General features: G+C 35.4%; 1 protein-coding gene across 2 annotated transcripts in view; it reads right to left on the reverse strand.

The window, feature by feature from the left end:
* Nucleotides 1-607: 607 nt before the first annotated feature.
* Nucleotides 608-23,245, reverse strand: part of WDR75 (WD repeat domain 75) — a 30,687-nt gene continuing 8,049 nt past the window's right edge. For both annotated transcript variants that reach the window (XM_060622310.3, XM_060622311.3), the window contains exons 3-21: nt 22,569-22,634; nt 21,594-21,684; nt 18,301-18,425; nt 16,657-16,727; nt 15,316-15,435; nt 14,727-14,815; nt 12,795-12,953; nt 11,925-11,984; nt 11,724-11,839; nt 10,511-10,686; nt 8,961-9,118; nt 8,396-8,576; nt 7,469-7,563; nt 6,559-6,654; nt 5,848-6,017; nt 5,255-5,314; nt 2,248-2,394; nt 1,830-1,921; nt 608-945 (exon numbers count right to left, since the gene is read on the reverse strand). In XM_060622310.3, coding sequence (XP_060478293.2) covers nt 741-945; nt 1,830-1,921; nt 2,248-2,394; nt 5,255-5,314; nt 5,848-6,017; nt 6,559-6,654; nt 7,469-7,563; nt 8,396-8,576; nt 8,961-9,118; nt 10,511-10,686; nt 11,724-11,839; nt 11,925-11,984; nt 12,795-12,953; nt 14,727-14,815; nt 15,316-15,435; nt 16,657-16,727; nt 18,301-18,425; nt 21,594-21,684; nt 22,569-22,634 — 2,277 coding nt within the window. In that variant the 3' untranslated portion in view covers nt 608-740. The remainder of the gene's footprint in view (nt 946-1,829; nt 1,922-2,247; nt 2,395-5,254; nt 5,315-5,847; nt 6,018-6,558; nt 6,655-7,468; nt 7,564-8,395; nt 8,577-8,960; nt 9,119-10,510; nt 10,687-11,723; nt 11,840-11,924; nt 11,985-12,794; nt 12,954-14,726; nt 14,816-15,315; nt 15,436-16,656; nt 16,728-18,300; nt 18,426-21,593; nt 21,685-22,568; nt 22,635-23,245) is intronic.

The raw sequence follows: 23,245 nt of genomic DNA on the forward strand, positions 1-23,245 counted from the left end.
CTCTCTCTGCCCCTCTCCCGTTCATGCTCTGTCTCTCTCGCAAGAATAAACAAACACTAAAAAAAAACAAAACAGAAAAAAGGTAGTTGTTCTTTGACTCAGTACACATAGTGAAAACACTGACAAAGTAATATCAGCTCTTCTTATTTTCCAAGGCTTTCCTAAAAATTGTGAGTAGATAAGCTTTTAGTCAACAGGCTCAGGGCCAAATGATTTGAATTTAGAATTTTTCAGATTGTAGGCAGCCCATGTTATTTAATACCCTCAGTGGGGTCTGTGGAACACCACATAATCAAATAATTGCTCCACATTTCTCTATGAGAAATAAATACACCAAAAGGTATGAAGCAGGACTACAGAAACATCACATCTGTTCAGGTCTTATTTGGTTATCAAATGAGTTTTGATGTTAAATTTAACAACAGTATCATCAACAAAATCTTTTAATTTTCGACTATTTATATCTCCAAATTGCAAATAAGGGGACAAATGCTATAATCACCTGTGAGAAAACTAGCTTTTTTGTTACTCAAAAAAAAAAAAAAGGAGATGGTGTCTATGTGAATGCACCCAGGAACATTAAGAATGATGCAAAGACAGCTTTGAATTACCAGTTATTTAAAAAGTAAATCCTGTCCACATTTAATATTTTAAGAAGAGAAATAACATTAGATGTTTTTGGAGTATCAATGTACAATAAAAAAACACAAAGTGCAAGAACCTTCCCCCATCTCCAAGGCTCAAAGGACAGTTATCCAGCTGTAGTCTACTTTCCTGAATTTTCTTAGTTCTTTTTCTTCAGATTTTGACAACTGATGTAGAAGGTCTTCTCCCAAGTCTGTGTTATTTGTATCCTGGATCTTTTCAGTAAAATCATTTTCTTCATCTGAATCATCACTTTCTTTTCCTTCTTCCATATCTACGTCTTCAGGAATTTCTTCACCACTTTCGTTACAACAGAATAAAACAAAACAATTTAAACACACATTTTTCTAACTAAACAATAAGTTTCTAATTTAAGACACCTATGTAGAAATGTAACCATACAGGGAAAGTAAATGAAAAACCTTATTAAGTGCACTTCAAAAATGATGGGTTAGGGCGCCTGGGTGGCTCAGTTAGTTAAGCATCTCTTGGGCTTAGGTCATGATCTCACGGTTCATGAGACTGAGCACCATGTTGGGTTCTACACTGACAGCACATAGCCTGCTCGGGGTTCTCTCTCTCTATGCCTCCCCTGCTCTCTCTTTCAAACAAACATGAAATTTTTTTTTAATAAATTACGGTTATTATAAAAAACAGGTGTGTAATTTTTAATCATAGATCAAATCCTTAAACCGTACACACATGAGGTCTTCCTGAAAATTATTTTCAATGTATTTTATTTACTTGGCTTAATCGTCATATATCCTTTAACTACATGTTAAAGCTTAAATAAAGAGAAATACAGCTGACCCTTGGAGAACATGGGTTTGGACTGCAGATCCATTTATACATGGATTTTTTTTTTTTTTATGCAGTACAATACTGCAAATGTATTCTCTCTTATGATTTTCCTAATTTCTCTGGCTTATCTTACTGTAAGAATACAGTATACAACACATAAAATGTGTGTTAATTGACTGTTATTGGTAAGATTTCCAAGCACCAGTAGGCATTAGTTAAGTTTTATAGGAGTCAAAAGTTACACACAGATTTTTGACTGTGCAGGTCAGTGTCCTAACCCACACATGTTGAAGCCTCAAAGTGAAAGAACATTCTAATAAAGGCTAACATAACCATCTTGTTTCCCAAAACAATATCTAAACATATTTTAAAAACCGCTTTACCTCTTGGTCTCCTTAGACAGCAGCAATGAGCTTACAAACTTGGAGCACAGGAAGGAAGCAGATGGCAATACATGGGCTGGAGTATGAAGAAGCTAGAGTAAAAAAAACAAGAAAAATAGAGTTTCATTTAAAATGATTTAATGCCACCAGCTGAATGTAACAGGGTTTCTCCACAGAAAAACCAAACCAAAAAAAAAAATTTATTCCCGCCTTCCTATACTTAAGCGAACAATAATCTCTCCCCTCCTGTCAGGTCAGACCATAATAATCTGGAATTGCAAATTTATGTTATTGGTTTAGGTATTAAAACTGCACAGTATACAAATAATTATTCAAAAATTATGTTATAAACTGTATAAAAACTATAATTTAAGGTGCTTTAACGTATTTAATCTGTTTCATGTTGTGAATCACTTACCTCACTAATCGCAGGTATATTTTCTGTTAAGGGTAGTTGTACCAGTTCACTCTCGAAAGCCTCATTTATTTTTTCATCCTGCTGTTCCCTGTGCTTTCCCAATATGAAATAAAATGGGGTTGTTGGAAGACTTTCTTCTGCTAGTAGCTATAAAGATTTAAGACAAAGGGAAATTTCTTCAATAAAAAGAATTGCCTTTGACTCCATAAAAAAGTACTACAGAGTCGTAAAATGTCAAGGATGGAAAGAACTTTAAAAACTATCTAGCATGATTCTTACACTTTATAGGTAAAGCAACTGAGGTCTAGCAGCCCACTTACTATGGGAAAAGCTAACAGTGGACACCTGACAGAACAAAATACTTACCACTGTTTCTCCCCCAATGACAAATGACAGCAAATGGGTTTTCAAAAGGACATAAACCCACAGGAGAAAGAAAATGGGTAAATAACATGTTGGAAGGTGGAAAGCAGGTTCAAGAGTGATAAGTAATTTAGTAGACCCGAGAAAGAATCCTAAGCTGGCTGGGAAGCATTCTGATTTATATTGTGGAATCCTGCAAAGGCCCAGGAATTGGTGCTAACAAATAACCAGGGAGCCAGGCTGAATGTCTGCTTAGAGAGGACTCAGATTCCTAGATATTCTTTTGAGCCCCAGCAGAGGGCTGGAAGTACATTCTTGGGAGAGTGGAACAAAAGTATGACTTTAAACTGAACTGCTTGGTGGGGGCTGGTGGCAGTGTCGTCACAGCTGCAGGCAGTTGTACTTCACAGAACGTGCTTCCAGGTTGATATCCTCTAGGCAAGAACTTAGAAGAATTTTATCTGGGCAATCATAAAAAGACCTAAAAATAATGACTTTGGAGACTTTCTCAAAAATAGCCAGATGGTGGAGGCCAGCAGAGAAGTTCTACTTAGGCAAAGACCTTCCAAATGACTTTTTTGATCACTTATTAAATAAAAACAGCCAAGAAATCATCAGACTCTGATGAAAACCTCTGAAATGAAAGACACCAAAACAGATGGAAAACACACATATGCAGGATGTGGGAGTATGCGAAAGAGAAAAAAGCAGATAAGATGATAAAGATGAAGCAATCTCCCTGAAAGTAGAAAGAAAACAGGTAAAAAAATAAGAATATTAAAGCACCATTCGAGAAGGTCCAGCACTAAGTAACAAATAGACAAATTGAAGGCAAAGAAGGAATTCTTTCTTAGTCATTTCTTGGATTAAAACTCTCGAAGGGGCGGGGAACCTGAGTGGCTCTGTTGGTTAAGAATCTGACTTTGACTGCTCAGGTCATGATCTCAAGGTTCAGGAGTTTGAGTTCTGCATCAAACTGCGCTAACAGTGCAGATCCAGCTTTGGATCTCTTGTCTCCCTCTCTCTCTCTCAAAAATAAAAAACATTAAAAAAAACAGAACTCTCCACGGGGTTCCACATTTTACTTGGAAGAAAAGCCAAAGTCTCTTATTCATCAAGCCCTACTTTGCCCTACATAAAATGGCAAGCTGCACCCCACACCCATTTCTTCTTTTCCTCCATCCATAATTATCGCTTTTTTTAATGGCGGGGGAGGGGGGAGAGGTAGAGAGAGAGAGAAAGAGACTCTTAAGTAGGCTCCATGTTCAGAGGAGAGCCTGATGTGGGGCTCGATCCCACAACCCTGGGACCATAAACTGAGCTGGAATCAAGAGTTGGACACCAAACTGACTGCGCCACCCCGGCACCCTCTTACCACTTCTTAAAGTACTACATATTTTACTTATTTCATGCTTGCTGTATCTTGCTGCTAGAGTGTAAACACCATTAAGTTTAGAGACTTGAGTGTTTTGCTTACTGGTGTACTCCAATCATCTAGAACAGTTCCTGGCCTATACATATTCAACAATAACTTGTTGAACAAATTCAAGGAGTTTTCAGAGGAAAACAAAGCTAGTTTACAGACAAAGGAATAGGAATAAGAATGGTATTAGACTTCCAGTAACACCCAAAGCTATAAAATAGGACAATACCGCCAAAGCTCTAAGAGAAAATGATTTTCAACCTATTACTTTATAACTCAACCAACCACTCAAGTGGGAGAGAACAGAAACATTCCCAAACATCCAAGGTCTTAAATTTGCCTCCCACACACTAACAGAATGTGCTTCATCAAAGCAAAGGAGTGACCAAAGAAAGGGGAAAGCTATAAGATCTACTAGAGTAGAGGTAAAATGATTCCCCAAATGATGGTGAATGTAGATCCTATGACAACTACTGTGTAGCAAGTTTGTAAGTTTATAGAGCAATCAGTCCGGACTGAAGCAAATCACAGGCTCCTGGGAAATACTCAAGATTTGAAAGAATACTTAATATACCTGAAAATTCTGAGAGAATATTTATACAACTTGAGCAAATAGAAAACTATACAAATAAGAAGATAATCATTAACCCTAGAGAAAACAAAGTTGCAAATAAAAGAAAAATAATCTGTTGGTTACTACATGACTCAGCTGTGAATTGCTATTGGTTATAATGAATACTGACCTGATTTGTCTATACTGAGAAAACTGGGGAACAGGAAAGGTGTGTATGTTATGTACATGAGGGAAGTGGTAGTGTGAAAAAGAGTAACAACTTGATCAGTTAACAAATAATCTGAAAAATAAAGAATTAGTAACATAGACATGTTTCTTAGAGATAGAGAGGCAAATAAAAACTCCAGCTAGAAGAGTTGAAAGTGATGATCTTTGTGGGTGATGGCAGTGATGTTAACAAGTTTTCCTGAAAGTCTTGTATAACTATTTGACTCTTTAAATCACAAGCATATATTTTTGATATTTCTAAAATGTAGTTTTAATTTGTAAAGCAAATATAATCTCAAAAGAGGCCAAGTAGCTTACAAGTATATGTTTAATTCCACATTAGGGCAGGTGGAACATTCTTCTCATAGCTGAATTCAAACAGATAAGGTTATCTGTGTAGGGAGGCAATGTAGTCTGCACCATTAGTGGCTAAAACATACCTGTTTGCTTGTTGGTGTGAGTTTCTCTTCTGGAGACTTTGTACTGAATGTTAATAAAGTCTGAAAAGAGATTAATGATGCAAAAGCTAAATAAAAATTTGTTGTAGAGTTAAAAAATGAGGTCAATATTTCATCTTGATATGTTTATCTGCCCAAATAGAAAACTTCAAACATATTTAGTGACAAACTGCTGTGACAGTTAAGATTGTTCTGAGAAATCTTATTTAAGAACTGACTAGTAATGAAATAGAATTCAACTGATGGATCAACCAGAAGCCACACTTGTATTTAAAAAATATATATATCAACCACACTAATAGCTACCATTCAAAGGATTTTAGTTGTCTTCTGCCTTTCCACAGTCATGGAGATAATACAGACACTACTTAGAAGAATCTCAAAGGTACGGGGTAAAGTGGTGCTAATATACTTACACTAATAAGACTGCTGTGTGAAGCATAATGGATTCCTTCTTTTGGGAAGTAATCTTTTAATGAAACTGTTCCACCAGTTATGGGCTATTACTCTCAAATATCAAATCAGATGAAAATTATATATATAAAGTGGTTCCCTTTTTGAGGTGGGATGGTTACCTGTGATTTTGTTAGGAAGTAAAACTGGGATCTGTTCAGCCATTGGTAAGCTTCTGAGATGAATGATTCAGGGACATCTCGTGGAACAAACACTCCCCACTGGACTTCCTCTCTGGAGATATTCTTTTGAATATACAATGGCCTTGGCTCACTAGGTTTAAATACAAACACTAGAGGGAAAAAACAAACAGACAATAACATTTTGCCTGCAAAGGTCAGTTCCAGCCTCAGGTTGGCAGATCACACTAATCCTGGGACTTACCCCATTGAGTAAATGGCCCAGGTCATGATTATTTTAGGCTCTGATTCAACAAATATCTACTGGGTGCCTGCTATGTGCCAAGAAGGTTAGGAATGAGGATATGAAGATAAAAAAAGAGAAAGAAGAATCCCCGTTCCAGAGACCAGGTCCTACTGCAGAAGGCAGACACCAAGATATTATTGCACTATTTTGTTGTAGGTACTAGAATAGGGATCTGTAGAAGTGTTTCAAGAGCATAGAGGAAGAATGATTAAAGCTTCCTGAAATGCTTCAGAGGGGCAAAATCAAGAAACTTTAACTCAAGAGAGGGCAATAGCACACCTCAGGCCAAATGGCCTAAAACAAACATTGGATTTAAAGGCAAGTCTAACTCAAATTATATTAAAGACGTTAAAAAGAAAATTTTGGTAAGAGATTTACTCGTGTTACAAAGTATGGTGTGTACTTACAGTCTGAACCCACTGAAGACCGAGAGATTGCAGCAATATTCTCTGAATTAGGATCAGGTTCCATAACTCTAACATTTAATTTTGCACTCCATTCCACTGGGGAAGGGGGGCAGAGCAGAAAAAGAGCAATTTACTTCTGAGAGTTACCAAAAGCTTTTTTAAGCCTGTTATTTAAAGTACATACTCAATTTTTACTGGGACAATCAATTCTATTATTCTTAAGAAGACGGATTTTACATTTCCAAATAACACATGGAAACAAACTGAAAATGTCTGTGGAAGGCTGCACTAAAGCTAGGGGCAGGAAGTGGAAAAACAAAGTACTCCTTCCACATACTATGACATGGTTATTATTTCAGTGCTTTACCGTAGCTGCTAAACGTGGGCAAAATGTTAACCAGAATCACTGTAGAGAATATAAAAAGAGACTGTCACATATGCTCATTACTAAGCAACCACCATGCCTTCCAAACATAGTCAACTGAGTAAAATACCAATGAATGAAATGAGTAGAAATAAGTAAGTCCACACTTGTTAGGAGGCTTGTGAAAGGGTACAAATTAAAGCTGTTAGGGATACTGCTTGTTAATGCACATTACAAATTAGCAGAAATATTCCTCACATTGTTATGAGGACAGATATCATGGAAGGCAACAGAAAATTATACATAGTAGAGAAAGGCCAGGATAATGGAAATCAATTTATGGCCAATTAGGCAGTTTATAAATAATAGTATGTCTATTATAGGCTTAGCCCTCCAAAATTTGGTGATATCACATGACATGTGACAAATCATATACTCTTTGGATAGAGACACGAAGATATGACCCAGAAGTCCTAAAATGCTGAAGTTTGATGGCCACTTGTTATATGCTTTGCCAAGTCACTTTATAGTAAAACAAGATCTTACATGCACAACTGAGCAGATTCCAACAGCAAAGAATGCCATTTTCAGTAGCACCAAGAAGATACTTTGAACAAGTCAATCTCCCAAAGCAAAGGTGCCTATATTAAAACCACAAGGAAGTTATCTGTCAGTTCCAGCACACCGAGTTTGGGATTGCAGACTTCTAGTATAATTTTACACAATGCAGATTTTTAGATAGACACATATTTTTGTTTACAACTATCCTGCAGGAAAAAGGGGCTAAAGAGAGCAAAAGGAAAGGTTTACTTAGCTCTTTTGTTTCTTTACAAACAGGTTTATGATCAATTTTTTTCTCTAATATGCTGCACAGTATAATTGACACATACTATAGACAACATGTATGTGAAATGTACAAAGGTATTTAACAAAACCCTTTTTTATGCTCGTTTAACGTAGAGGAAGAAACAATATGAATTCTGAAGGACGTTTTACAAAGCAAAATATGTTGGGAATTAAAAACTATTTTGTTCGCCATCTGCAAGTCTGTCCTCAAATGCCAGTTGCCTGAAGTAAAATCGCAGATAACTGATGCTTTTTCTTCTGCCCTTCTTAGATGCAACAAAGTTTCAGTACGACATTGTTTTTATGGGAAAACAGAAGATAAGCATTGTTTGGATCCACTGAGGGTTATCAGCTTCCATTATGTAGCACAACCATGAAAAGTATTTATTATAAAGAAACAATTTCTGTAGGTCAAGAGTTAAATGTTAATCTGGATTTCAGAAAGGGGTAAAATCACAGCAAATGGTTCACATACCCAGAATTTTTAGCTTCCCAACACTTTAGTTTGCTGCTCTCACTGACCCACAGACTACCTTTAGCAGAAGCATAAATTACCAATAATGTTTATGTGGAAAGACTCATTTAAGTTAAAGAAAAAAAAAATGATATACTCCCCAAATTATTTACCTTATTTTCCCAGCTCGTTGACAAAATGTACATTTAAGTTCCCATGTCTCTGAATCCCATATTGTAACTATTTCCTCAAAACTGACTGCTAGTAAAGAGCCATCTTCAGAGAAACAACAGTTAGTTGCTTGGTATTTGTGATAACTACCCACAAAGTCACAAGTCCAGCCAACAGCTTTTTCTGTGAAAACATAGATCATATAATTCAGAAGTGGTATAAATGCTAGATAATACTTGAAGGTAGTTATAAGCAATAAGGATTACAAAAGAAGCACAAAAAAACCACCTCCCTGAAACTTTAGAAATGCTACAAAGCTTGATTGGTTTGAAATTTATGCCCATTCCTGGAGATCCTGACCTCCCTCTAGTGGAACAGTGAAGGAACTGCCTTTTTTTTTTTTTTTAACTGTACCCTAACAAAAACAATCAGCACTTAATTAATCAAGACCCACAGCATTAAATAAGGTAGAAAATGTTCTTCCAGAATGGATACAACTCATGAAAGAGAAATATTTTAAAACATTTTTTAAATTATGCATTGATATACCTTATTTAATTAACTTACTGTATATATCAGAATCATCTGTTAATATCCATACTTTGAAGTGACCATCTTTACTAGATGTAACCAAGGTGGGGTTTTCAAATTTTTCTGCATTACAGAAACAGAGAGCTGTGATGTGGTCTTCATGTGGCATGTTAACCTTTGTATTAAGAACAAACCTAACAGAAAGGAAATCAATTTATTTTTACATCAGAACAATATGATATATACTGTCATGTAAGAATTTCTTATGGTGCATCTTATAAGAGCATCTTTAGGAATGGGCAACTGACAATTATCATCTAGACAGACAATTGAGTGTTCTATCTCTAATGGCCACAAGACATAAAGAGTTCTAACACATTATCTTTGTCTGCATGTAACTTACACAATATAGAGATGATTATGTATACGGTCAACTTATGGTGAAAGCCTACTGCATTAACTCTGCAAGAAAACTGTACAGAACTCAGATGCCTTACTATCTACCTTTGAGAGAATAAGCAAAAAATGGAACGGCTATGAAAGCCCCTACTTGTGGCAAGAAAATACAGAAAGAGAACTACCTATTCAAACTTCCCTGGTCAGTATTCAATATTTACAGTCATAGAAAATACTTTTTCAAAGCCTGTTTCCAGCTTGACAGGGTGCTGCTATGAAAGATAATCTATGCTAGCACAGTGTACTTAAAAGAACATCAGGAGAAAACTGTCTTGTGATTTTTTAAAAGTCCATGTTATAAGAAGCATGACTAGTGACAATCTATTAGTCCCTCCGGGCCTGTTTCCTCACCTGTAAAATGTAGAAAGTAAGTTTTTCTTTTTTTTTTTTTTTTCATTTTTTTTTTTTAAATGTTTATTTATTTTTGAGACAGAGAGAGACAGAGCATGAACGGGGGAAGGTCAGAGAGAGAGGGAGACACAGAATCCGAAACAGGCTCCAGGCTCTAAGCTGTCAGCACAGAGCCCGACGCGGGGCTCGAACTCACAGACCGTGAGATCGTGACCTGAGCCGAAGCCGGCCGCTTAACCAACTGAGCCACCCAGGCGCCCCGAAAGTAAGTTTTTCTTACAGTATTTCTGTGAAGATCGGTAGGACAAAAGCACTAAGCCTAATTCTTGGCACACACCAAGGACTTGATAAATGGCTACTATAATCAACGTATGAAACTAGTGAACCCATCTAATCAAAACATGCACCTTATACTACAATACACTTCTGCTGCCTACCACTGCCATTTTTTCCGAAGAAGGTAGCATAATGTTAATGAAAGAGCAAAGGAACTAAGAAATTTGGGTTCTAATTTTGGATCTGCTTGAAATTAGGTACTATGTCCTTGCGGTGTCACTTTTTCATGTTTCTTCATTTATGCATTGAGATGACATTAAAACTTGGAGGACACCAATACTTTCTCAAAGCAGAAAGCTTAAAGGCTTTATTTGGAGAATAACACCTCTCTCATTTCTCTAAATCTAAAATTTATCAAAATGAAACATTTTAAAGACCAATGAAACCATAAAATAAAAAGTCAAATATCTTCCATTCTGAAATAGCCACATAGGTAGTATTACCCTTGTGTTTTCTTATTATACATCCACAGTTTCATTTGTAATTCAAGCTCTGTTTCCTTTTCCTGACGTTGTTCCACTGTTGCAAGCCAGTTACCATAGCAGCCAAATGCAGCCTTTGTTAGCTCGATTTGGATCAGACCAGAATCATTGATATATTCTTGCTGTATAATATCTAACTGAAGGGTTAAAAAAAGAATCCAAAATGTTTATTAATGTAAACACATACATGTTCAAGTTTTTAAGGAATTACAGATAATTTCCAGAATCTATAGTAACAGGTTTTTAAAGGAAAAAAAGGAAATATTTATTAGTTATGGATACCAAAACTGCCATTATTAAGCACATTATACAGCACCAGTTCAGTAGCATTATTATTATTCTCCAATGACCTTAAACTTTAGTGATGACCGACCCATTCACATGATACAACAGAACCTTTAGTTGATAATGTTTGTCTCTTGTTTCTATAAACAAAGAGCTTTACATAAAATCCCAATGTTAAATTCTGTATCATTAAAAATGAGAAGAGCAAAAATAAAACCTATAATTTTTAGGAAGTGAAGAAAGACAGCAACGTTATAAGTAGACAGAATTTTATGTATGGTTGTTTCTTTTATCCCATTCCCTTGTCTATTTACTAAATATGGATCAAGTAACTATTATTTCCAGGCACTGTACTGGAAATGTACAAAGAAATAAATTTCCTTTCTTTAAAGGGTTTAAAGGCAGGGGAGTGATACAGATCAAGTGTATAGCCATTATGATAAATCTATAAAGGGTACCGTGGGGCACAAAGAAGTAGGAAGTCTGGATTGTGTTTATCAGGATTAATAAGCATCCCTTTTTACACCAAAAATTTGTGACACTTTACCACAGAGACATATTTGTATTTACAACCCTCATATTCTTATTTCTGTATTCTTGTGACTCAAAGGCACAGCTGTGTGTGAGAGATAGTTAGAATGCAGTCTGAAACAAAAATACGGAGCCAGCATAAGAGCGGACTTACATGTAGATTTAATTTGCAACCATGGCCTCATTAGAACCATGCTGTAAACAATTCAACTAAGTAACCACAGATAGTACTGATAATGTTGAAGTAAACAAAGGCACAGAGTGTTTTTTAGAAGCTACTAAATAAGTTACTTGACCCTAGTGATGCTGTTGGAAACTTTCATTAGATTTAAGGCTAATTAATGAATCAAAATCTTACATTGTACAACTGCTTATCATGCTGGAGAGAATAAAACTGCAAATGGCCAGGTTTTCCATTTAAAACCAAAGCTTTAGTTCTGGGATCAACCATCAAACCGGTGAAGATATTACTGTCTGCAAAAGAAGTGACAAATAACAGTTAAACTCATACAAATATTCACACTTCTAAAATGTGCAGACCCAATGGGTTTTGCAATACCTTTCACTAGGCCTTGAATTACTGCAGAAGCCTCAAGGTTTCTGTGAATGACTATTATTTCTGTGGATAAAATAAATAAATAAATAAATAAAAAATCATAGATTGGTCAGAACTTCAAGGTAAAAAAAAAAAATCAATTGAATTTATGTCATTCTAAAATACACCAGAATATGAAACTGGTAAGTTCAATTTACTCAGAGTATTATTAGAAAGTCAAGAATTTATTTTGTGATTTAGCTAAAATACTAGAGTTGGGGAGAAGGAGTTTTTCTGGAGGCTTTAAGTTTTATCAATTGTGCATATGAATATATCAAGTGTTAATTCAGAAACTTACCCTAAAAGACACAATTTACCTTGAAACGAGTCACGGCACTAATAGATTGTTCACAGTTATGTTTTTTGAAGGGAAAGGAGGCAGTGAGCTCTGAGATCTACATTTAGGCTCCGTAGTAAGAGAATGCGCAAAAAGTTTTGGAGGCGTATGAGACTGCGCCACCCCTATCAGAACGCACAGGACTCTTAACGCAGAGTGGCCACATGAGCATTTTTTGAAAGTGTCATTACATCTGTGAAAGCACAGATGCTCACTTTCTATGCCCACATCATCTCACATGTAAAGGTTTCGAAATAGAAGTGGTACAACAAGAACCAAATACACTTAGCTCTACATTTTCATAAAAATGATCCTGAAAATGTTGGATTCTGGTGGCATTCAGAGTCAAAAAGGGGGTAGAGAAAAAAGGAAGAATGGAAGAAAAAACTCCTCGTTAAATCCTATGCTACTCTTAATTAGACTCTAGATTTTCCATCCCTAGAGTTATAATTTAGGCATTATACAACCCCATCTCCTCACAACAAATTCAGACTTACTATTATCAGAGTGAGAAGTACAGAACAAATCCCCTGCTGGTGAGACTGAAATGTGTTCAATAGTAGCTCCTAAACGGGGGAGGAACTCCTTATTCTTCTCTGTTGCATCGCGCCACTCTACAAGGACAGATTCACGACCACCACTCAGCAGACTAGTGCCTTCTCATCCACCCACAGAAATGAAAAGCGAAGTGTTTGGGGGGGAAAAAAATCAAAAGAAAAATATAATCAACGTTTAAAATTTCCTTACCATGTTAGAGAAATACACTATTTTTAAAGATATGCAAACAAGTGTCTTCCTAGCTTTTAATAAACTTAAGATAACACACTTAATAATCACTGATCCTAGGATTTTCCTTTCCAACAATATCTGACTCGTTTGTTGCTGACCAGTTCTTCTGCCAATGAGGAAAAACTAAATGAAACAAACATCATCTAGGGCCAGATAGTTTCAATGACAAAATTTTCCAAACATTTAGGAAATAAACCAATTTTATGTTCTTCCAGGTAATAAAAAAGAGAACATTTCTCAACTTGTTTACAAGAACAGCATAACCCTTTACTAAAACTAATAAATTTTAAGAAAATTACAAGCCAATTTCATGACCGATGAAAATTCTCCAACAAAAATATCAGCAAGCAGAATCCAAGGATATGTTAAGAGGATAATATATTGCAAAGTTGAGTTTATTGTAAAAATGTGAGATTATTTTAACACTTGAGAAATAAGTGTAATCAATTCCTACTATGGGATAAAGAGAATAATCATGAGTATCTTAATAGATGTAGAAAAAGTAAATAAACTTCTACACCCATGATAAAATTTCTCAGCAATTTCAGTGCTCACACACAGTGTGACTGGGTGCAAAGCACCAGCCCAGTTTATACTGTTCATATTTGCCTGAACTTATAACCTGTTCTCAAAGCAACTAGAAGTTGTAGCTCATTTACACAGGCAACTAATTTTCTTTTTCTATTAATTCTCTTATACATATACAGGATCAATGCTGACATTTTACTGATAACCATATACCATTTTAACTATTCTCTCTTAGAAACAGTCACGTGGCTTATAATATAAAAACAAGAATTCAACTTTCTAATAAGCCTAGGTTAGTTGCCTACATCAAAGCATTGGTGCAGGGTAGGGTGCCCTGTATTCTTTTCTTCCCTTTGAGTGCCAACTAGCCGAACTACTCCTTCTTCCCCAAGACCCATCTGAAAAGGCTAATCCTAAATGTTCCAAGGCTTAAGTAAAGCCACCACAGATAGCTGTGACTGCTAACTGCTGTGAGAGGTGGCAGACAAGATGCACAAGGTAACAAAATAGAGAAGAGTCGGTGACAATAAGTATTAACCGGTCTTGCCCCAGATTAGGGTAGAGGCCACAGCAAAGAAAATAGAAGTGAGGATGAAGGGCAGAAGAAATGACACTGCCTGGAACATGACATACATATGCACACACACATTCCACCCTAGTAGATCGCCTCATTCACATTCACAATTTTAAATAATTCAGACCTTGTGTTCCATTTTAGCTACATGAGAGTTTGTGTAAATGAGCTACAACTCATCTAATATTTGAAAACATAAATTTTTGAATGAGACATAGGTCCAAATCCCACTTACCAGCTGTGTGACCTTAGGCAAGTTAGTTCTCAACTACAAATCTCACTTCCTTTACATGCAAAAGGAGAAAGACGATGCCTATGTCATGGCTTTAAGAATTAAATGAGGTAGTGCATGTAAAGCACTAGCATAATCATTTGCTCTGATAACCTACAGCTATTCTTATGAACAAGCACTTAACCTTGCAGACATACATTTTAAACAACTAATATGATTTAAATTTACACCTTTCAAACTATAAATGCAGTGAATACTGATCCACATACTTCAAAAGATTATTTTAATTATTAAACTTGCACTTACCTGTCACTGAAAAAGCCAAATCCATAACCATATCATGGTGCCAATGTAAACATGTGTATGTGTATTTCTTATCATCATCAAAATTCCTCCTATTGGAGAAAACCAAAATTGTTATTTTGACCAAAGGCATTAAGTCAGGAAAGTAATGGCATGCCAAATATAATGAACATAATATATGCCAAAAATAATAAATTATATTATTAAGCTTGTAGGTCTCAATGTGTAAAAATTACATTTTCTCTAACCAGAGTCACTTCTACAAACAATAGATCATGGTGTCCTATTAGGTATATGCTCTTGTTACTTGTCTTTTCACTCAAAGCTTGATAAAAAAGTTCTCCTCAATAAAGCAATCAGAGACAAAATGAAATTAACTCCTCCTACAAGCTCAAGCTTACAAATTTTAAAATAGTAAGTCTATGCAATGAAGAACACAGTAATACAAGAAACAGGGTACCAGCAAAGCCTAATCTCTATCACCAGTAATGGCTTTTCAGTACTATCCTTTTTTCCTGAACCCAGGGATAGCTCTGTTGTGCAGGACTAATATAATATACACATTCACCATACTCTTCATGAGTCAACTGACCAAAGACGAATTTTGCCATCCTTGTGACCAGTTGCTATGCAATCTTCCTTTGGGTGACATGCTACACATGTGAAATTGTTCTTAGCATGTTTCTTATTTCTTGATGATGATAAAGTAAACCTAGAAGAAAAAAAAGTGTCCCTTATTAAAGTCTCTTGGTAAGTGGTGATGTAGTTAAAAAAAAAGGGGGGGGGGCGGTGGGGGGAGTTTGTCCCTTATTAACCAAACTGGAGAATTCTCAAAATTCACTGAATACAAATACAGGATTAAAAAAAAATATACTGTGTCTAAGAATCACGAATTTGCAAACACTTACGCAGTATAAACTTCACATGACTAATATTCTACCATGATAACTTGGCTACAGAGGCCACTGACTCTGAAATAAAGCCAAGACAGTCTTCTCAGTGGCTTTTGCTCGAGCCAAGTTTGTTCAAATTTCTTGTCAATTGAAGCTAAGTTTTAACATTAGGTATGAACAAGCCTAATAAATTATATCTGTGACAACTGGCTAATGTATCCAAAGGTATCAGGATCCTTATTATACTGCAAAGAAAAACAAATGTTAATCCTGACAGGGTAAAAGGGAAGAGGGGAGTGTCACTTGAGGAGTCACCATGCGTGCTTCGCACTAGTCTCCTTAAATATGTTATTTTATTCATCTTTACAACTCTGTTAGATAGGTATTATGCCTATTTTAAATATATGCTAATTTGAGGTACAGTGAGATTGCAGAAACTAAATTTGACTCATTTTTTTTTCAAAAAAAATTTTTTTAATGTTTATTTATTTTTGAGACAGAGAGAGACAGAGCATGAACAGGGGAGGGGCAGAGAGAGAGGGAGACACAGAATCGGAAGCAGGCTCCAGGCTCTGAGCCATCAGCCCAGAGCCCGACATGGGGCTTGAACTCACGGACTGAGAGATCGTGACCTGAGCTGAAGTCGGACGCTCAAATGACTGAGCCACCCAGGTGCCCCGACTCATTTTAAACCCAGGTATCTCAAAGCCTATATTTACTCCAAAGCCCCAAAACTGGCCAGTAAGCATCACCACCTGGGGTAGCCTTTTCCAACTACATCCAATTTTGACATCGTGTATGAACACCAGAATCTAAGGGGACAAAGAATTTTGGCTGGACAAAGCTCCCTAGGTGTTTGTGACTAATGATTGATTCTCTCAACCGCATGCATTGTTGTGTTAAAAACTCTACCTCTAAATCCAGTGGTTTCACAATCACTTGCAACAGGAAACTAGACACAACTCTGGCTCACAGGTATGAAGATGAAATAAAATTGCAACAAATTTGAGTAAATAAAATGATCAAAAAGGAATTCTTACCTTGATGTTGTTTTCTTTTTGAAAAAATAAACAGACAAGTAAAAGTCCCGTACTGCAGCAACATAGTCCCCCTGGTATTTCAAAGAGAAGATAACATTCACAAAAATAGGCAACACTCTTTAAGAAGAAACGTTCTCATCACAAAAGTTAACACAATTAACAATTTTTTTTTTTTTCAGATTGAGTATATCAATATAAAATGATATAGGTAGCTATGGAAAGGATACTCCTGTTAAAATAATCATAGAAAATTAAAAGACAAACTTAGGTACTATACCTGAAAACTAAACTCTCTAGCTTTAAGAATAATGACTTGAAATTTTCCCATTAAGGCATAATTTACATACAATACAATGTCTGACACGTATATATCCATGTAACCACCACCACCACAATCACGAAATCAAGATTTAGAACATTTTCTTCACCTCAAAAATGCTTCCTTGCTCCTCTTTTTAGTCATTTCCCAATGGTCCTGCCCCTGCCAGCAACCAGTGATTTCTATCACCACAGTTTACCTGTCTGTTCCAGAACATCATATAAACAGAATGGTTCAGTATATACTTTTTGTGTCTTAACTCTAGTTCAAAATCACCCTTTTGAGATTCATTCATGCTCTTTTCTGTGTCATTTGTTTCTCTTATTATGAAGCAGAATTCCAATAAATTAATACATATCACAAATTATTTATTCTCTTGAGGAACATTAGGGTTTCCACTTTGGAGCTACTATGAATACTAATCATTCTTGTACAGGTCGTTTTATGGTCATGTTCTCATTTCTCTACCAAGGAGTGTAACTTCTGGCTCATGGTAAGGACAGATGTTTATCTTTGTTCCATATATTCCCAATGCTCAGTACTGTCAGTCTTTAACGTTACGTTCCTCCACCATAAGAAATTAAACCTTTTCAGAACAATGCCAAAATAATGCTATAAACTTAGATTATAGAAACATGCCACCACAATGTCATCTAGGGGCTTTTGGTGGTACCTGATTTTAAAATAAAAAAGTTAGTTATAGGGTTAGTAATAGGGAAATAGTTATAGGTTAGTAATAGGGAAAGGTGAAATAAATCATGGTATAAACATAACAGAGTTATTATTTCTGATGAACATTTAAGTATACATTCATGCTGCAATTTCAGGTGAAAAAAAGGTAAAGAGTCTTCAGATCCTAACTGAGTTTGAGAAAAATTATTTTATGAATGTTTAGGAAAAAGTCTAGGAAGACATTCCCCAAATATCACTGGTAAGATTTAATTTCTCCACTTTATTTTTAACTTGCAAATTTTCTATAATGGGCACACTGATTATGGACAGGAAGACATAATTTTCTAAAGACACAGTCCAAAATGAAAGGATTTGAGTAGCTTTTACATGAGGCAGGCTAAGAAAGAATACAAATGCCAAAATATTGGTATTTTTTGAACAATTAGAGGATTTACAAGAGCAATAGGTATACACAAAATTAAGGATCCTAAAAACTCTATACCAAAAATAAATGCTAAAGCAACGGAACAAACTTCTTCGCTAACAAAAATACTATAACTCAAGGCAACATTCAATCACTGGCATATAAAATGCTCAGAGCAAACATTGCTGAAAAGAGATTTTATGTACAAAATAGGAAACTAAAATTTTACCTCATTTCCAAAGGCAATGCACTTGGGTGACTGGTTTATATAATCCAAAACAAAGGAGAGCTCCTTCGCTTCTATCTCCTGGCTTGATGATTTTGGCAGTTTCACTGAAACCAGCTGAAATACATCTAGCCAAAGGAAGCTATATTAATATAAAGCTTCTCTAGAGAAAATGAACATGTGCACTTATTCACAGGAAACTGTTAATTAGTATTCTAGATACATTTGATGCCAAGATAATAATTCTAGGCCACCTTGAACAAAATGTACCTTCACCCCGGACTGTTCATTTGAATATACAAGTTCTGAATGGCAGTCTAATTTCACAACTCGTATACATACATGCTCTCTCTAAATAGAAATACAAAACAATTTAGCTTACTGGCGCATTCTGTCTTCCAAAGTATTAGGCTGACCTTTACAATGGATATAGTATATCACTGAACTGAGCAGCCAAAGGCAACAAACCAGCCGAGAGCTTTCAGAAATGCGATGTGCTTGCCACATATTTATAGGATAAATCTCTTCTAGAATATTGACATGCTGTTCTCTTTATATCCCATTTTAAAAAAACTCACAAGGGAAAATAGCTATATTTTACTATGTATGCTATTTCCTTATCCTCTCAGACATTATAATGAATATGAAATTCTGTAACACATCGATTTACCATTTTCCCATTTTCCAGCCTGTTTAGGATTTGCTTTGAACTCTTGATTCTTCTAGCCTTCTCTCTCAGTCATCACAAACTTCACATCCCCAAACTCTGTACATTTGATTTTCTTTTTTTAACTTAGTCTTCCCCTCTGCCCACTGCAGGAAGTGGCACCACCATTTACCAAGTTGCTTAGACTAAATCCTTGAGTTATCTTTGAATTCTCTCTCATATTCCATATTCAAACCATTAGTAAATCTTGTTGGCTGTCTCTTCCAAAGATACCCAGAACTCAATCATTTCTTATCATCTAACTGGCAAGAGGTACCTCTTAACTGTACCCTGTACTTCTATCCTTGTCCCTCTTTAGTCTATTCTAAATAAGCCAGTGAATCTACTACAATTAACATTTCACTTTTCTGCTCAAAACTCTTCAATGGCTTTTTATCTACTCAGAATAAAAACCAAAGTCCTTTCAATGGCATACAAGGCTGTATATTATCTACTCTTCTTTGGATTACTCCAATCCAACCTCCCTCCTAGTCCTCAAACATGTCAGAAATGCTATAGAATATGCTTCTCCAATATGACCATGCGGCTTATTCTTCTCAGAACCTTCCCTGACCACTTATTTAACTAGGTATTTCTCCAATGTTGCCTATTCCCCTCCCCTGCTATATTTTTCTCTAAAACATCTTTCACCTTCTTATATCTTATGACTGATTTGTCTGCTAGATCAGACTAGCAGACTGTTGAGATGGTCCATTTTATTCTCTCCAACAGAATAGAATGTGGCACATAGGTTTTCAGTTAGACACTAAATGAATAAATTACATATAGTCAAAAAATGATACTATAAAAGATGACGTGTAAATAATTTATTTTTAAACCAGAAGCACACTTCAATATGATTTATACAATTTCCTAACAGAGACTGGTTTTGCATTGTGGAACAAAGATGAAACAAATGAAGAATATGAATTTAAATCTACTCTATGAAATGCTAGTTCAAGCCCGGTTCACAATTTTATCTAACAGCTAACTAGATTTTCATATTCTGAGTGCTCATGATATGGGCCAAGTACTGGAGAGTAACATTAATCCCACTATAAACAGAATTCCAATTAGATTATAGCATCTGGTTTACTCCAAAAGGCAAATGCCAAGGTCTTCACTTTAGATCAGTATTCTACCCTGGTTTGCACATTGGACTTAAACTAGGGAATTTTCAAGTAAACAGGCCCCACCACAGAGAATCTTAAAATTTTAAATTCTTTGCAGTGATTCTAATGTACAGCCAGTGTTAAGAACTGCTGATTTCACTGATACGGATAACAAGTTTTGCTACAACTATTAGCAACTACTCTTGCAATTGAGAATCACAGTGTTAGTATACAGAGTGGTTACCAACTGTGAGTGATGAGTATAAACACCCGGGGAAATATAAAAATGTAGATTCTTAGACTAAATCTCACAACTAGTGCATCAGTGGTCAGTTAGGAAGATTAGGAACCTACATTTTTAGTAAGGATGTGAATACACCTTAAGAATCCACACACTCTTCTATAAAACAGAGCTTAAATACTGAAGAGTTTTATCTAAAATAGTCAACTAGGAGACTTAATTATTTTAAGAAATGTTGCCATTTCCAGAATATTTTTTGGAATACTTTAGAGGTTTATGGGCTAACATAACTAAACTTACTGCTTTTATTCTTTCACATTTCTGACAGATAAATATTAATCATTAACAGACTTCATTCACTAAATGATTTTTAGCTTAAAAACAGATTTAACTTTCAGTTTTAATAAAAGTCCATGATAGAAAACAATCTGCCAATTTCTCCCAGCCAAAACAACACACAAAACCAATCCTCCCCTCAAAACCCCCCCCCCCCCCCAAAACAACAAAAATACACCGTGGAAAGGATTCACTTAGCTAATGAGCCATGAGGCTGTGTAGCAGACTGCTCAGTAATTACCTTAAAGCTGCTTTCATCTTTGAATTCTGTATACAGCTATACTTTAGAGAGAACACCAGAGGTGCAGCAACCTTCTTGAATTCTGATATTACAAAAATTCTTTGGATATATCCCTCATGTCAATGTTCTGATGTATCAAATTCTCTGCTATAGGGTAATTATTTGTGACCACTAAAGATATTCCAGAAATTCATAAAATGCTCTGAAACATGGCAATTTCAATGAAATATGTTCCAATAATAAAAATGTAATTAATAATTTAATCACACTATTACCTCTTAATATCAAACTGTTTTCTATACCATTTCTGAACAGATTCAGGGTCAAAGGGGTGTTCAATAATGGGTAAAATTATAGTGATACTTAAGAATGACAGATTAAGTTCAGTAGAAAGATAAACTCTAGTCCACCTCTGCAACACAGCTTTGAACTCTGAGCTCTGCAGTCTATTATTACAACTATATATTAAGTAATCATTCCCTCACTATGTATTTCAGAACCGGTATGAGGCTTCCCCAAAATAAATCCAATAACAACAGAAGGAACTGAAATGCCAGCTCCAAAAACTGTTAACTTCAGACTAAAACCAAGATGTTAACTTTTGAGAAACTATGGAAACAGTAAACCCATGCTATATAAAACAAGTTAATTATACTATACCTGGTTTTTCTTTATTTATTATAACAAAGACAGAATCCTCAGCACTGGGTAGAGTAAAGAGGGCATGAAGTTTAAGCCCTACTACGAAAGTCTGAAAGATAAAAAGCACCATATTATTTATCACCTGTCCTCCCCACCCCCCAAACTTAGGTTCCATAAAGGGCAGGGATTTTTTTTTTTTTTAACCCATTTTGCTCACTGCTGTATCCCAACGTCAGAAGAGTATGTGGTGTATAGAATATACTCAATATGTATTTGTTGAATACATTTTCAATTAATACATATAGATCCACATGTGTCTTTTAAATGGTACTATGGTATTCTAATGAATGAATACAAAATTTTAACTGACCTCAAGATCATATTCAATTTCTTTCTTCTGTAAACAATGCTGTAATAACTACACATACATGTCGTTATTTCAACAAGAAATTCCTAACAAGTGAGATTGCTGGAGTAAAGTTATTTTTTCATTATCAGTTGTACTCTGATTATGTACAAAAGTATCTGTTTCTCTGCACTTTACCTATTACTAGTGTGTTTTTTTTCTTTTTTTTTTTTTTTGCAGTCTCCAATTTGGAACTGATAGGGAAAAATGCTGTGTCGTTTTTTATTTATGAGATTAAACACCTCTTCACATTTACTGGCTATTTGTTATTTTTTTTCCTGGGAGTTACATATTCTTACCCTATGCCAATTCTTTTCCCACTGAGTTATTAGTTTTTCCTTATTGATTTTGGGAATTTTCTGTATTTTAGGGATAATATCTCTTGTAAATATTTTCTTCCAATTTTATTACTCATCTTTTCATTGAAAGTTTAAAATTTTCAAACAGTCCAATTTCTTTTATGGTGTGACTTTTACAACTTGTTTAAAAGGCTATTAGGCCTTCTAAAAAAAAAAACAATGTGTCTGTCATTACATTATGTTGCCATTCCTTTTCAAAAGATAAAAATGGAAGATTAATCCACGTACCTTTATTAAAATGCCATCTACATAGTCCCACAGTTTAACTGTGCCATCAAAGGAACAAGAATACAACTAAAAGGGTAAAAATAGTACAGAATTTATTACAAAATACAACTTCATTAAGATATTAAACAAATAATTAAGCAATACAGATGGCATTTTCTGTTCATTAAATCCTTAGCTTTAAAGAGGTAGAGTCACTTACTCCTATTATTTTTTAAAATAGAAAATCTAATCAGAGCTCTGTGAAGTAATTTCAAGTTTTAATTAAAATGAGGGGGAAAAAGTCAATCCTCTATCTTCAAGAAGATGGTAAGTTCTTGAGCTATGAAAATACTCAAGAGCTTGTCTAGAGCCCAGTCCTCTCTTATTAGCAAAACCACTTTCATCTTACATACATTAGACTGCTTCTCAAATGATCTGAGAATGTCCTCTTAAAAAAAAAAAAAAAAAAAAATCCAACACACTAAAGACCAATACTTTTGTAAACTACAATTCAGTTATCATGCACTCGAATGCTGTGGCAATGTCACAGTGCTCTACAGTTCTGGGTCATTCAATTCCCACACTTATCTCATTGCAGAATGGTAACCAACCATTTGTGGCACTGGTTTGTGCACCACACTTTGGTAGCACCAGAAGGCCTTAATAGCATGTATTTTTAGCTTCGTCCCAGAGGACTT

This window comes from Panthera onca, chromosome C1 (genome assembly GCF_046562875.1).
Source record: "Panthera onca isolate mPanOnc1 chromosome C1, mPanOnc1 haplotype 2, whole genome shotgun sequence".
NCBI classification, from domain to species: domain Eukaryota; kingdom Metazoa; phylum Chordata; class Mammalia; order Carnivora; family Felidae; genus Panthera; species Panthera onca.